This window comes from Penicillium arizonense, assembly GCF_001773325.1.
Source record: "Penicillium arizonense strain CBS 141311 chromosome Unknown PENARI_contig011, whole genome shotgun sequence".
In the NCBI taxonomy this organism is placed as follows: Eukaryota; Fungi; Ascomycota; class Eurotiomycetes; order Eurotiales; family Aspergillaceae; genus Penicillium; species Penicillium arizonense.
Genome location: NW_019173288.1, coordinates 380,060 through 394,645, shown reverse-complemented (window position 1 = coordinate 394,645; position 14,586 = coordinate 380,060). Strand labels below are relative to the sequence as shown.

The 14,586-nt window shown below is 50.3% G+C and overlaps 9 protein-coding genes across 9 annotated transcripts; 4 read left to right on the top strand and 5 right to left on the bottom strand.

Annotated features, from left to right (window-relative positions):
- Nucleotides 1–417: 417 nt before the first annotated feature.
- On the bottom strand, nt 418–894 carry PENARI_c011G05012 (Ctf8 family protein; the record flags this gene model as incomplete). Its single annotated transcript, XM_022632587.1, has 1 exon — nt 418–894. One exon carries the CDS (start codon nt 892–894, stop codon nt 418–420), a length of 477 nt encoding a protein of 158 aa, XP_022487671.1.
- A 746-nt stretch (nt 895–1,640) lies between these two features.
- Nucleotides 1,641–2,234, bottom strand: PENARI_c011G11585 (Cnl2/NKP2 family protein; the record flags this gene model as incomplete). Its single annotated transcript, XM_022632753.1, has 1 exon — nt 1,641–2,234. One exon carries the CDS (start codon nt 2,232–2,234, stop codon nt 1,641–1,643), a length of 594 nt encoding a protein of 197 aa, XP_022487632.1.
- Nucleotides 2,235–2,893: 659 nt separating this feature from the next.
- On the top strand, nt 2,894–4,233 carry PENARI_c011G08761 (uncharacterized protein; the record flags this gene model as incomplete). The annotated part of the gene is made up of 4 exons (XM_022632690.1): nt 2,894–3,048; nt 3,280–3,511; nt 3,587–3,974; nt 4,082–4,233. The coding sequence occupies 4 exons, from the start codon at nt 2,894–2,896 to the stop codon at nt 4,231–4,233; spliced, it is 927 nt and encodes a 308-aa protein (XP_022487456.1).
- Nucleotides 4,234–4,730: 497 nt separating this feature from the next.
- PENARI_c011G05965 (ARMH3 family protein) lies at nt 4,731–7,107 on the bottom strand (the record flags this gene model as incomplete). Its single annotated transcript, XM_022632615.1, has 7 exons — nt 4,731–5,436; nt 5,493–5,903; nt 5,953–6,287; nt 6,341–6,453; nt 6,507–6,660; nt 6,713–6,793; nt 7,024–7,107. 7 exons carry the CDS (start codon nt 7,105–7,107, stop codon nt 4,731–4,733), a joined length of 1,884 nt encoding a protein of 627 aa, XP_022487442.1.
- Nucleotides 7,108–7,858: 751 nt separating this feature from the next.
- isa1 (Fe-binding Fe/S cluster assembly protein ISA1) lies at nt 7,859–8,628 on the top strand (the record flags this gene model as incomplete). The annotated part of the gene is made up of 2 exons (XM_022632639.1): nt 7,859–8,531; nt 8,591–8,628. 2 exons carry the CDS (start codon nt 7,859–7,861, stop codon nt 8,626–8,628), a joined length of 711 nt encoding a protein of 236 aa, XP_022487480.1.
- A 607-nt stretch (nt 8,629–9,235) lies between these two features.
- PENARI_c011G12327 (uncharacterized protein) lies at nt 9,236–10,082 on the top strand (the record flags this gene model as incomplete). The annotated part of the gene is made up of 2 exons (XM_022632769.1): nt 9,236–9,975; nt 10,076–10,082. 2 exons carry the CDS (start codon nt 9,236–9,238, stop codon nt 10,080–10,082), a joined length of 747 nt encoding a protein of 248 aa, XP_022487378.1.
- A 538-nt stretch (nt 10,083–10,620) lies between these two features.
- PENARI_c011G11266 (v-SNARE protein VTI1) lies at nt 10,621–11,412 on the bottom strand (the record flags this gene model as incomplete). Its single annotated transcript, XM_022632745.1, has 3 exons — nt 10,621–10,640; nt 10,725–11,127; nt 11,233–11,412. The coding sequence occupies 3 exons, from the start codon at nt 11,410–11,412 to the stop codon at nt 10,621–10,623; spliced, it is 603 nt and encodes a 200-aa protein (XP_022487390.1).
- A 477-nt stretch (nt 11,413–11,889) lies between these two features.
- On the bottom strand, nt 11,890–13,452 carry rvb1 (RuvB family ATP-dependent DNA helicase pontin; the record flags this gene model as incomplete). Its single annotated transcript, XM_022632534.1, has 4 exons — nt 11,890–12,354; nt 12,411–12,958; nt 13,015–13,234; nt 13,309–13,452. 4 exons carry the CDS (start codon nt 13,450–13,452, stop codon nt 11,890–11,892), a joined length of 1,377 nt encoding a protein of 458 aa, XP_022487371.1.
- A 311-nt stretch (nt 13,453–13,763) lies between these two features.
- PENARI_c011G07406 (mitochondrial 54S ribosomal protein bL28m) lies at nt 13,764–14,420 on the top strand (the record flags this gene model as incomplete). Its single annotated transcript, XM_022632652.1, has 1 exon — nt 13,764–14,420. One exon carries the CDS (start codon nt 13,764–13,766, stop codon nt 14,418–14,420), a length of 657 nt encoding a protein of 218 aa, XP_022487437.1.
- Nucleotides 14,421–14,586: the final 166 nt, after the last annotated feature.

Here is a 14,586-nt window from a genome sequence, read left to right as displayed (position 1 = left end):
AGATTGGCGACATCCTTGATCCGTGCCAAACGTGTCACATTGCTTGCCTGTAGATCTGGATAGAGTGCGTTGCCTATCTGATTGTGTGAGGCAATGTTGAAGTCATCCAGTCATCCATGTGGGTGGAAAGACGGGTCCCTTAACCTTGTTCGAACTCTGGCGCGCCCCGCCATAGATTGGTCTTTCCTTTATCCAAGCGGGGGTTCAATGCTGTGAAAGCTCGATCCTCGTGGGAGAGGAAAGGGCGTCATGGCCCTGCTCGAACTCTTCAATCCAGGGTCGAGGTAAAGTACCAGCCCGGGCTCTCTTGCTTCAACACAAGCATAGAGAACATCCCCAGATCCCTCCCTGTGGCCCATTGTATACCCCATTGACGATATGATTCCAATTCAATAAGAAACACCCCTCTCAACCCCCTCAGACATTATTAACAGGCTCCGGCCGACTCTTAAAGAAAATCTTATACCGCACAATCTCAACAACCTCCAATTCCTCCCCGTCACCCTCCCCTTGGTGCCTCTGCAACACAGCAACCGGCCTCGGCAGTTTCTTAACTTCACCAGTCATACGCTGGTACCGGCCGACATAGAGGTATGCGCGCTTCATCCATTTCGTGTCATCCGGGTTGTGCACCGAGTAGTCCGGGAACATGAGTTTTCCAATTGGGGTTTCGAAGACGGAGGCTGGGTCTATGTTGGGATTGGAACCAGGGCTGTCGATCATCTCATTTTCTTCTTCGTTTGAGGAGGGGACGTTGATTGTGCCTTGGAGTTCGAGGATGGCTAGGCCTGTTGGGGTTTGGAGGAGGGGTGGGAGGGGGTTTGCGGGGGTCTGGGGGTTTGTCGCTTTAGTTGTTGATGAAGCTGAGGAGGGATGTAGTTTTATTGAAGGCATATTGGGTCGGATTGGTGTGTTAGTGTGTTGGGGTGTGTAGTCGTGTAGTTGTGTAGTAGTTTAAGTGGTGAGGCGCGTCGGGTCGCGTTTCGGTCTCCACTGCTTATCGGAGTATCAATGCAACTCTAGTAAATGGGCTAATCTGCACTATTTTACCTTGTTTTGTGTTTGGAAAATTGAATTGATATGGAATATGTACATTGATATACTTAAACATTCACTGAATTTTACCCTTTTTGTTCTCCGTTTTTCTCCGTGGTCATTAAGCGAATGGGTGACAGGTCAAGCAGTCCGGGTCGATACATGGCGAGGCGATCAGGTTGAATTGGAGCCAACACGTTTGCACGTTTGGGACAACCTAAGTCTTACTGACAGGAGCTTGGAGTAGAAGTGTCGAAGTATACCCGGAGTTCGACTCGCACTCATTGGAGCGACGCATCATGTTCTGGAAGACCCATCTCAATCAGCATAGACAGAGACGCGTCTATTTGTTGACTCGGGTAACAAATAGCAAAGTCAGCTTGACACATAGGACATTGGTAGAACCAGACAATGGCTGGAATTGACGAGTGGCAGCGTTTGTGACAGGGCTTGAAATCGAAGCGCACATAGCTCGGATGCTTAAGTAGGTAGAAGCTGTATATAGATCAGTCGATGTCCTTCAATTGCCAGACAAAACCACATACCTGTTTGTTCTTTCCAGGGGTATTACTCAACACTTGATGTAGACTGATAGCCGTGATGGATCAAGACATGCTACTCTTATAGCAAGCATCCTCTAGATTCTGCAAACCCTTGATGGCTTCATTGGCTATATCATCAGCAGTCCCAGCCGGACCCTGCAATTTGCCATAGCGGAGATCGCTCATATCCCCAACAGTGGTTTTAAGCTGAGCCAAGATACCCGCGGCCTCCTGGTCAATGGCAGAAATCTCATGCTCAATGTTGGTACTGGCAGTCTCCATTGCAGCTAGTAAACTAGCCACCGAATGATAATCTTCCGGCGCGGCAGTCTGTGCCTGACCAAACAGATGGAGATCCATGTCGACCTCGCGCTGCTCATCGCTATTCGAGGCCTCGACTCCAGTGGCAAGAGCGGCTTTGAGCAACTCTGCTCTCTGCTTGTCGCCTTGCTTGATCTCATTGTCGATATTTTCATTGACTCTGTCCATGTCCTGTTCGCGGACTTGCTGTAGCTCCCGGTACAATGTCCTGATGTGCGGATGGTTCCGCAGGCGCTTTGGGAAGAGTTCTGTGAACTTCTGTAGCGACATCACCGTCGGCAGCGAGGCTGGCGAGAGCAGGAAGTTGCTTAGGATGGACTCCTCTGTCGGTGCCATGATGAATGGTGGATGTTTATCTGCTCTTGTTTAGAGTGGTATTGTTGAAGTGTCCGAATAGGCGCGAACCAACGTTTGACTTGAATAGGAATTCACGTGGCTGAAATGGATAATACGATCAACAGAGCCTCAATCATATAGATCGAACAATGAAGTTATCGTGAATGCAAGCCACAGTAGGAAGTCGAGATTGATACGCGTTGACGGTTGAGTGTTCCCGCCTTTTTCCTCAAGGGGTCGCGTGTTTCCTCTTCTTTTCTATCCACTCCTCTCGACATCGTCAACCTCATTTCCTTCGCTATCTTCCACTTAATCGTTTCTTCTAATTTTGAGCTGGTCTCTACTCTGACCTAAACTCTGCACTACATCTTGGCTCAATTTTCATCAAACCCGACATCTTGTTCTGCAATTGTCGTCGTGCCTGTTCTCTTCTTTGAAGACGCAACGCAACGTTTACTTTCTCTCTAAAGATCAAAAAAAGCATAGTGCTTGAATATTGTGGCCATAGTAGCCCGTGAGTCATCACTTCACGTCTTTTCCCGCCAGCGAGAAGGTGGGAAGTTCTATTCCGTGCACATTCAATCCCAGCCAGGGCTCTGAATACATCGCCTGCACGTCAAATCCGCCCATCCGTCTTCTTTCTACTTCATTCCGCCAAAATGGCACCTTCTATGTACAGCAAGGACGAGAAGGTCCTCTGTTTCCATCATGAAATCCTCTACGATGCCAAGATCCTGGATGTTCGCCACAAAGACGCCAACGACAAGAAAAGTCCGTTTGAGTATCAAGTCCACTACAAGGGCTGGAAAAACACGTAAGTTTGACTGTCTCAGTGTACCCTAGTCTATTTAATGCTCGTGAATGCCCGTGACTGTTGAGCCTGTCGTCCTATGCGGGATGGCCTGGAGAACTTGACCTCGATCTATAACCCCTCCACCTCTTGGACAGCCCCTCCAATCTCCATTCACGTGTACCATACTCCTGGAGACATTTCTATCTGCATGGCAATCTCAGTTGATGGTTTATCATACTGACCTTCGCTAAGATGGGATGACTGGGTCCTAGAAGACCGTCTCCGGAAGCACACAGAAGACAACCGCGAGCTGGCCAACAACCTGCGCCGCGAAGCCGAAGCATCAATCCGCCAGAAAACCACCAAGGCGTCCGCAAAGAAGCGCGCCACTTCCGACCGTAGCTCTGTGCGCGACAGCGAAGAACGCGGCAACTCCGTGCCGGGCCGTGGCACAAAGCGAGCCCGGGACAATGACATCGAAAAGGTAAGCAAAATCCACCCCAATTGACTAATTCAACAATATATCTATTGAAATAGTTTAATACTAATATCCACACAGGAAGAAAGCTTCAACATGCGCCCTTCAGTCCGCATCGTGATGCCTGACAACCTAAAGTCCCTGCTAGTCGACGACTGGGAACAGGTAACCAAGAACCAATGTGTGGTCTCCTTGCCAGCGCGCAATCCCGTGCGCCAGATCCTGCAGGATTGGTACGAGGAAGAGCAGCCGAAGCGAACCAGCTCGGCCGCTGACCAGGACGTGCTGGAGGAAGTGGTTGCCGGGCTTCAGGAGTATTTCGACAAGTGCCTGGACAAGATCCTTCTGTACCGTCATGAGCGCGCGCAGTACCGTGGTCTGCGGAAGAAGTTCGAGGCTGCGACCGGGGAGTTGGCTAACAAGGGGCCTATTGATGTCTATGGGGCCGAGCACTTGATCCGTCTTTTCAGTAAGTTCTGCCTTGTCTTTCGTTTATTTCCCGCTTAGTTTTGAGGGATTTGTTGCTCTTTGGGACGGACATTTGCTAATATCGGCGTCTTTTTCTTGGGATTGTAGGCACCATGCCCGAGCTTATTGCTCAGACAAACATGGATATGCAGGCGACTAACCGTCTGCGTGAGGAGATTTCTAAGCTTTCTATGTGGTTGAGCAAGCATTCGGAGAAGTACTTCACCACGCAGTACTTGACGGCGGAGAATACTCACTGAGTACATCATGGTTTTTACGTTCTTGTTTCATGATGGAAGAGTGGCCTTCCCAGTAATTGATATCAGTTTGGATTTGAATTGAGTAATGTCCAGCATCCGAGTTTGTTTTTACTTTTGCTTTAGAGAGCGTCGAGATTTGAATCTTTTTCTTCGGCAATCGTATGGTGAGAAAATCGTCACTTCTGTATCTCAGAGGGTGCTATATGCTCTAAGGGCCACGGAGCGAAAATAGCAATCAACCATGCAAAGAAGAGACTTAAGCAAACGTACAATGTATCTACATGCCATGAAAAAAGTAACCAACATCAAGAAGGAGATGTATGTATTCTCAGCTGGATATCTCAATAGAAAACGCAATGAAACCACAACCACCACAGGCCGAAATCTCTCAAGACCCTTCCCCTCAACGATCTCGGATCCAGACATACATGTAGATCCCATCGAACCGAGCCTTCAATCCCACACAACTAAAAGAAGAGATCAAATCCCACAATCAACTAAGCAACAAGCTGCCTAGCATCATCAACAGCACACCTCGCCGCACGCTTAAGCTCACTCTTCCACTCCGCCTCACGCCATTTAGCCCAAGTACTCAGTCCCTCCGGCGGCTGAATACTCAACGTATCATAGCCCTGCTTTATAATGCGGTGGACCTCACGCGGACTGAGATTCTTCTTGCGGATAGAAGGTAAAGGCACAGAGGCCGGTTCATCTGGTTTCGGGCTTGCTGCAGCAGCTGCCGCCGCCGCCGCCGCCGCCGCAGCATTTGCATTATCACCATCGGAATAGAAAAGCAGTGTGTAGAAATGCGTAGAGACGGATTGGAGTGTATCAATTGCAGCAACGTGCTGCTCCACACCAGGCTCAGCTGCCTTGGATGTACTACCTGTACCTGTGAGGGCATACGCAGCACGGAACTTGGAGATGATAGGGCCTGTTTCGACGAGTTTGTAGAAGAGGTCGTCGTAGGAGGATGGGTCTGGGAGGAAGGTGTCACCGCCTGAGACGCAGAAGGCGATTAGGTCAGTGAGGGAGGATGTTAGGGTTTGGATCTTTGGGTTAACTGTTAGGTCTGCCGCGTAGGTTGTGAGGAAGCGCATTAGGGAGAGCAGGGTGCGCCAGAGCTCGGACCAGTGGTATGTTAGTCTGATTTTGTTTTTGGATAGGTAGGTTAGGAGGCGGAGGGTTATTGCGATTGTGTGGCTGGGTTTTTTTAGCATTTGTTTTACGTATGTATATGGGAGTGTGTGGGCTTTTACCTGTAGAGATTGACGTCTAGACGTCGGCGGAGGTTGTGGGTGATTGTATCGATCATGATGTCGAATATGATCGTTGCTAGGACTCTGTCTCCGCTGACTACAGGGAGGTAGGGCTGCTTCTGTCTGCAGATGCGGACTTTCCGCTTGCCGTCTTCATTGCAGATGTGTTTGCAGATGATTGGGTCCTCGACTAATATGCGGAGAGTGAACAGGGTAAGCTCAGCGTAGTGTCCAACCCGTGGGGATCGGTATGCATGTTGTAAAAGATATGAGGTCAATGAGAGGAAGCTGGAGAATGGAGATTCTTCCTCATTATTCTCGGATTTCGAATGAACGAGATGATAGCCGAATAGCTTGTTGGCGTTTGTGAAGTCGTATGTTGCCATGAGAATTGCGGCTTCTTGGGCAGGACTGGTATCCTGTTAGTCTCAATTAATTGATATTAGGGTAGAAAACTTACAGTTCTGCGAAAATTGCTTTCGCTTCTTCCGCGGTAGGTGGGTTAGCCTTTTCTCTAGCACCGGGTGCGAAGGCTCGCAATCCAAAGAAGATCAATGTATTGGTCAAGTTCCAACCCTCTGGGATGTCATCCTGTACGGCAATGTAGCCGTTGCGCAGGCCGCCACAGGCAAGACCAACGCCCTTGGCAATCTTTTGAATGCTTGACTCGTTGACAAAGTCGTCAAGCCGGAGCTGGTAGGGATTTTGAAACTCGAATTTGTTGTAGTTTGCCAATAATCCCAAAAGCAGAAATGGGTCGAAGACTTGCATTGAGGTATCAGATTCGGAAACATACTGGTTGCAGTTAGTTCGTGCATTATAAAAGTAACGATTGAGAGACGATATACCTTCATAAGCGATGGGAAAAGATCTCTGTGCGTGAGATAGGATACCAGGCTGGTTTTGTAGGCCCCGCTGGTCATTGCAACGGCCGTCCTGATAGCTTTGAGTCGCACATCGACTAACAAAGACTTAGCTATATGTATTGCAATTGGATCGGATAGAGGAACTCACACCTGCTGCCATTGCGGATAATCCCATCTAAGACGGCCACAAAGTGGGAGATGACATGGTCCACTTCGTGGAGTCCTGCAAGAACAGTGATGACATCTGAGCTGGGGTTTGTGTACTTCTTGCTCAGGATGCTGGTCAAGAAAATTGTCAAGGTCTAGATAATTAAGTTAGGGGGCGACTTCTAACAATTCATCATGGGCACTCACATCCAATGCATAAGAATCCGCCGGAGCGACCCCTGCGGCTGCCTCGCGGATAGCACGAGTAAATAACAGCTGAGTCTGGGTCTAATCATTGTGTTAGCCATATATATTCCTATGTGACGGGGTGCAGCTTGCCTGTAAGCTTAATATGTCATCTGGACTCAAATGGTCTAGAATGGCATGCAGTTGATTCCGGTCCGGAGGGAGCAAGAAGAATTCCCTCCAGAAACCCTCAGAGGGGTCCAAATCCTCTGCATTCTAATGCGCAGGACTGTGTTAGTGTTGCAACTCAATGCATGTTCAGTTGTTCTTACTTTGAAGAGGTTCTCATAGAGCTGCACAATCTTAGGCTTGAAGGACTCAGGTCGACTCTGCTGGGTCAGGGGTGAAGCTTCCATGGTTTAGACAGGGGCACAGGTGATCTGCAATTCGATCGCCAGCATCGGGAGAAAAGAGGTTAAATTCAAGAGTCGAGGTCTATTCACGGCCTTAAGAGTTCATTGAGCAACCGTCTTGGGCACCAGCCACTTTGTCAGCAGATCCAGCCACATGTCCTTTCTACATTGATACTTGGCATTTACAAGTGTTATAGGAATATTAAGTATACAAATTTAGTATGTTTGTCTAGGTACATGTCTAGATAGTCGTCATATTCAATTTGATACTAATCCCTGCCACCTAGCTGCATTTGGAGCGGTTGCGGCCTCATGAGGGGTGAACCAGGCATTCCGAAGAACGGAATCTCCTATGCCTAGTGATGACTCAGCTTCCGAAAAACGCACTGTTTGACAATAGTCTCACCACTGTGATCTCACTGTGGTCAAGTGAGATGTGACATATTAAAAAGGATCAGCTGAGTGTCATACTGTCGAGGTCCCCATGTTGAGTCCAAGTAGAAAGGCGAAATCAACGGTGGCGCCATTGTGTGTAGAAACATCTCAATTCTGATTGGCTGGTTCTGCGTCATGCAACTTGTTTAGGTAATCCACCCGGGGCCACGGGGGATTCTCAAAACAGTCAGAGATTCTTCCTTCTACTTTGGTCTCTTACACTTCCACCTTCACCACTTCTCTTATACCTAAGGTCTTATGAGTTTATAGCTTTTCTCGTTGAGGTTCACTCTCACTTCACATCGATTGCTCCTCGACCATGAGCTTCTACACCATGCAGCGTTCAGTGACATCATCCGCCACACTCTTCCGATGGGCAAAGCCCTCGGCTGGACGCCTGCGTACTTTCTCATCATACGGCAACGCACACCTCTCCTCCAAGCGGGACATGCAGACCGCAACGGCCTACCGCCCTCACACCCTCCCCTCTTCTTTCCCGCCTCCCCGAAGCAGCGGTGGCGCCGACACCTCCATCTCCGCTGAATTCCCTCCTTCCGACTCAAAATCATCTCAGGCTACCTTCCAAAATGGTGTGTCACCCAATGTGAGCCTACGGGAAGGTGAAGCGCAAAAATCGAAACCTGTCTCCGCTTCCCCGGCCGCACCAAAGACTTCCCCGAAACCCCGTCGGCCACTTCGGCCAAGAAAGGCAGCCATGAAATTGTCTGCGGTGGCCACTGAGCAACTCCGGAAATTGATGGCACAGCCAGAACCCAAGTTTATTCGTGTGGGCGTCAAGAACCGCGGCTGCTCTGGTCTTGCTTACCACCTCGAGTACGTGGAAAAGCCGGGCAAGTTTGATGAAGTTGTTGAGCAGGACGGCGTCAAGGTCCTGATTGACAGCAAGGCCCTCTTCAGCATCATTGGCAGTGAAATGGACTGGCATGAAGATAAGCTGAGCCGACGCTTCGTTTTCCGCAACCCCAACATCAGTAAGTGGCCCGTGCATATGCCATCCCATCACTTGCAGTTTACTAACCCATAACTATAGAGGAAGAATGCGGATGCGGTGAATCCTTCATGGTTTAAGCCTTCATACCGACATGTTTCTTTTACGGGTTCTCTCGGCGTCTTCTTACCAGTGCATCGGATGGCGTTTTCAAAGGGGGTTGGGATACCACAATCACTCTTTTGTTTCAGTACATACGCTTGATACCAGTCGATACATTTCACGTTTTCATACCTTTCGGCATTCTTTCTTTCACATTTTCAGTGGCTCTGGCTTGCTTTCGGCTTACAAGTGGGCTTTGTCATAGAGACAGGCCCCATTGCTATTGTTTCCTTGTTGCTGGACGTACTTTTCGAAATCCTGCTACATCAGCCATCTGAGATCCTGAAATATCTTTCTGTACAACGCATAGATTAGTCCAAGGACAATGATGACATGTCACATACAACTAAGAAAATCACAAACTCTACATAAATACGTCATCTCTGGTAGATCATTTCACTTCTTAAAGTCCATCCATTTATATATCTGAAACAACAGTTTATCGTAATGGTCTAGAAGGTGTCACATGACGTGATATGCTGGGTGTCCGAGGCGCGGAATGCGGTAATCACCACATCTCCAGCATCGCCTGTACAGCCCAATACAACCACCTTCTACAATTCATATGAACCTCATTCAAACACTATGGCATCGCCTTTCCTCAACCCCTACACAATAAACGACAAACCCACAGACCTCCTCATAACAGTCCGCTTCTCCGCCTCAATCCCAGATCTCCAACTCGACGTGCCAACCCCAGAATCCACAACAGGCGCAGGCCTAAAGCAATTAATCCGAGCGGAGTTGCCCCCGGATCTCTCATCACACCGACTCCGCCTCATCTATGCCGGCCGCGGTCTGGAAGATACAGCCGCCTTAACAGTCTCGCTCAAGCTTCCGTCATCCCCGAGCCGCAGTCCGAGCCCCGCATTAGAATCAGAAGACCAAAGTGAAGCAGCAACCGATAATGGCCTTGACAAGGACAAGGGCAAGCAGGCAGTGCGTGATACACGCCCTCGGCTCTACATCCACTGCTCAATAGGCGACATCGCACTCTCAGAGGCCGATCTAGCCAGCGAAGCAGCGGTTGCTTCAACACTCCTTCTCCAGAAACGAAAAGAGAAGGCATCCAAGGATGCTGCGTCGACTCTATTCCCCCGCTCTGGACAATCCCAATCACAGCCACAATCCCAAGCCCAAGCCCAGCAACACACACCCTCCCATACAACAACACCCGCACCCCGCGGCTTCGACCGTCTTCTCTCAGCCGGATTCACCGCGGCCGAAGTCACGGCCCTACGTTCCCAATTCCTAGCCGTGCAATCCGTATCACATACGCGTGATACAATGCCTACGGGTGATCAGCTGCGCGATCTTGAAGATCGGTGGATGGATGAGGGGTCGACGGCGGCGGCTGTGGCTGGTGGTGGAGAGGGGATTGGCGGTGGAGACGATGATGGGGGCATTGGGGCTGGGTCGCGCGAGGCGATAGATGATATGTTGTGGGGGGCTGTTATGGGATTCTTTTGGCCTGTTGGGTGTGCTATGTGGTTGAGGAGGGAGGAGGGGGTTTGGAGTTGGAGGAAGGGAGTTGCTGTTTTTGTGGGAGTTGTTGTTAATGCTGCTTTTGGGATGATGAGGATTATAGGGTAGATGTGGATGTGTATAAGGAGAGGTGGATTGGGTTGGATGGTTGGATTGTTCTTGTGGTTTGATTTTGCGTTTATGAGATACCCCCATTTTGAAGTTATTGTGTTTGTTGAATCATATGGACTTGGAAGTGCTGTCTGATGGATTAGAGATCGTGTATCTAGCTAGAGACTAGGCTTTGGGGCTGTATCAAGTCTCGCCGGATGCTATCATACAAATGGCAAAGATGCGATAGAGACAAAGCGTCTTGTATAGAAGAAAAGGGACATAAACATAACACCGGTTTACAAAACGCCAGCAAGAAACCCAACGCTAATGGAATTTACTGTAAATAACGGCGAAAATCAAAAGAACCAAAACGGTGATGATAGCAATAGTAATCATCCGATTCGTAGCCATCCTGATATGATAAGATTAGGCGTCAGCAACATGCAATAAGATCGGCAATCGGTCAGGGAGAGGCAAAAGGGGAGTCAGTACCTACGGGCCATGCCCCTCAACGTCTTGATACTAGTATCAACATAACCCTCACTCTGCTGCAAGTTGTTCCGAGCATTGGTGATCTGCTCGCGCTGCTCGTACAAGGTGCCGAGCGTGCCGCGCGCAACATCCTCCGTATCCAGCGCAATACGCTGACTCTGCTGCAAGCGAGCAGAGCTGCGCTCTAGCCTATCCGTACCGGAAAGCAACTGTTGTCTTTGTTCGAGGTGCTCATCCTGCGGCTCGTCGGTGTACCGATCTCCGAAGAGTGCCTGCCGATCATCCGATAGGGACTTGAGCTTGCGCTTGACCTCGTCGATATCGGTTGAGTAGTTGCGGAAGCGGACGTTGACTTTTGACCGGGCAGAGGAGGGGATGTTCTGCTTCTCCATGCGCAGTTGGTCGAGCTAGATGGGGGATTGTCGGGTTAGCTTTCTGTCTTCTTTTCTTGCCCTCTTGTACTTGTTGTCTTGTGGCGCATTGGTGCCTTCCTCCGGGTGCTGTGCACTCACCAGTTCCATCGCTTCGTCGAGTACTTGCTCTGCATTGGCGATGGCGGATTTCCGTTGCTCGCCGCTTGCCTCGGCGATCTGGTCCAGCTTCTGGTTCAGGTCTGCTTGTACCAGCTTCAGCTCGTTCTCGTAGCTGGCGAACATCTCCGAGCCGGCGTCTGTGTCCATGGTGTTTGCCATAATGATGGAATATTTGTCTGGGGAGTAAAGGTGTCAACGTGGCTGATGTTGATGCAGGCTCCACCTTTATCTTGGGGGGGCGGGTGACGCTGTTTCAATAGCGTTGAGTGGCGGTTCGGTCAAACTTGCCAAGGCCGCCCTCGGCAATAACGGAGTGAAGAATGGCTTTCGCAAAGAACTGAAAGCAAAAAAAAGCTCGACTTTGAGGAATATAGCAACGAGATAGGATAAGTTGGGACAGGAACGGGTGGTGATGCGGAGTCACACGTGATCCCGATTTTGGGGTTGCATCGAATGATCTCTACTCTTGTCTATGTGCTATATCCGACTACATCGTGTAGAGAATAAGTTAAAAAGGAATTTGATACATAGCATTAGCGTAAAACCAGGCCCACACAAAACATTTCGCCTTTTCAATAAACATCCAACATACCCCAATGGTATACAAGATCATAGAACTTCAAATTTGACAGCCAATCATGACAGGAACTTGTCGCTATCCCGGCCAACGATGATTGCACTTCGCTTGGCATCCAGGAAGAGGTCCTCGCACTCAGCAACGTCGGCCTCCTCAATGCCACCGGGGCGGCCGTTGACGCGCGCAAGAATGCTGGCAGGGGTCAACAGCTGCAAGGCGTAGCGCAAGCTGACCTTGCTGCCATGCTCGGAGACCTTGTTAAGGGCAGGTTCAGTGATGTTGAGACCCTCGGTCTTGGCGCGCAGGCGGATGATGGTCTTGATCTCATCGGGGCTGTAGGGGTTGGTGGGGATGATAAGAAGGCGGGCAAGGAGATCGGGGGGGATGCCGTGGGCAGCGCTGATATCGTCAGTGCCACGGATGACTGTGTGGCCACGGTTGGAGGCGAGAATGACAATCGGGGAGATGGTCGATTCGAGGGCACGGTTCAGATATGTGAAGCACTCAATGTCGAGCATGTGAACCTAAGATGTGCTGTTAGCTACAATTTCTGACGAATGGAAGATCAATCTTAGCTCACCTCGTCAATGAACAAAACACCAGGGACCAGCTCGGCGACACCCTGGTCAATGTACCGGTTGACAACCTTGTTGATCTCCTGACGCAGCTTGTCCGTAATTTCCGTCTTCTTGGGCTTCATCAGCTGGCCCATCATGCTCATCACATCTTGGCCACCCTGTGGACGGGCATTGGCCATATCAAGATCGTGAAGTGTCACATCCTGGACAATCTCCTTCTTCTTGTGGACCTCGCCCTTGGGAACAGGCACATACTCCTCTGCCTCGAGATCGAACTCAGTCGCATAGGCATCGGATCGGCCGACGCGCTTGCATGCTCCGGTGTTGGCTTCAATGTAAATGACGTCTCCGACGGTGACACGCTCCTTCTGGATTGCCTCGTAGATGCTAGGGTCCAGGCGAAGCTTCTTGCTTCCCTTGGCGGACTTCAGGCCGATAACCAGGTGGCTGATTGTGCGTCCGTATCCACCCAGAGGGTTCTCGGTCTCTTCGGGGGTAAGCTCTGTCACTTCACCCTCGTACACTTCCTTGGTTTCGCGAACACGGAGGCCTATCGTATGTTAGCCCGCCATTCCACACTCGCTCGTTTTTGTATCGCATTCATACCGATAGCTCTCCGGAAGTTCTCCATCAATGCCTCGGTCTTCTTGACTTCTGCGGAGTAGACTTCGCTGCCGACGATGGGACAGAAAGGAACCTTGGTTCCCAGCTCCTGCGATACAGCAAGAGCCAAAGCAGTCTTTCCGGTGCCGGGGCCACCAGCAAGCAGGACAGCACGTCCAGCCATCTTTCTCGCCTTGATCAAGTCCACCACAATACCGCATGCCTGTGTATCGATTCAGCGTTAGCTATCTTTCCTGTATACCAAAACCAGGTAAATCCGGTATTGCTTCCGCTTACCTCACGGGCAGCTGCTTGTCCCACGAATCCATCTGCGGACGTCTCCGAAGTTCCATCAGAGCGCAATCCAAGACCCCGAATGTGTGTATGCGCCGCGGTTCTGTTCTCGCGCGAGTTGCCCTTCACTTCACTGATCTGGACCATAATTGGGAGAGGTGCGGCCGTGTGGAGCCACAGGTATCAGCGGAGGTTTAGTCAATGGGTTGAATAGACGAAGAGAAATGAAAAGCAAAGCTTCAAAGAAACAAGACAGATAGAAAAGGGAGGTAACGCGATGAATCTCAGAGGGACATGCTTCTGGCCGAAATTCGCGAGCAAGGGATCGTCAAATGAGAGCGCCGCGCCAAAGGCGGTGAACCACCCCAAATTCTTCCCTGGCTTCACTTCGTCTCCGCTTGTTGTTTGACGGCTTATTGCATTCTCGACGCTCGACGAGAATTCAATCCCCAATCACAATGGCAGGCCTACACACAAAATCTGCCATGGCCGCCCCCTTCTCCCTGGCCGCGGCCTTCCGAAGCCTTTCCATCGCTGCTCCAAAGCGAGCTTTCTCAACGACACCGGCAACGCAATCAGTCCCCAAACTCCCTGAAGATGCCCCCGTCTACCCCTACGGACCCAATCGGTGGTACAAGCAATCCAACAGCGGTCTCTACGGCGGTGCCATGATCCGCTTCGGTAACAAGATTTCCAAGGGCCGCAACGAAGGCAAGACACGACGAAGCTGGAAGCCCAACGTTCGCCGGAAGAAGATTCCCAGCGAGGCACTTGGCGAAGAGCTGTTCATCAAGGTCACTCGACGTTCATTGCGATCAATCCAGAAGGCAGGCGGTCTAGACAACTACCTGCTCTCTGATCGGCCAAAACGTCTCAAGGAGCTGGGTCCGTTCGGTTGGAGCCTCCGACACCAGATCATGCAGACGCCAGCTATCCAGGAACGCTTCGATGCGCAGCGCGCGAAGTTGCAGGTTCCCAAGCCTCCCACATTCGAGGAATACTTGGCAAGCAAGAAGACGGAAATGGAGCAGAAGATCAAGGACTTGGATATCGACTCCCTGACCAAGCCTCGTCCTTTCGGTCGTCAGTTCACCAATGTGCGCACGAAGGAGTAAAGCAGGAGTTTAGAACGATTGAGTTGATTCCTCGCATGCTGGGGGGTTGGATAGGCGCTTGTATCATTATCCTAAAGAGCGGTGGATGGTTTCTTGAGCACCACGAATTTTGTGTCATCTTCGCATCCTATTCATTTCTTAGAAAATGATGGTGAGGACGTTTTCA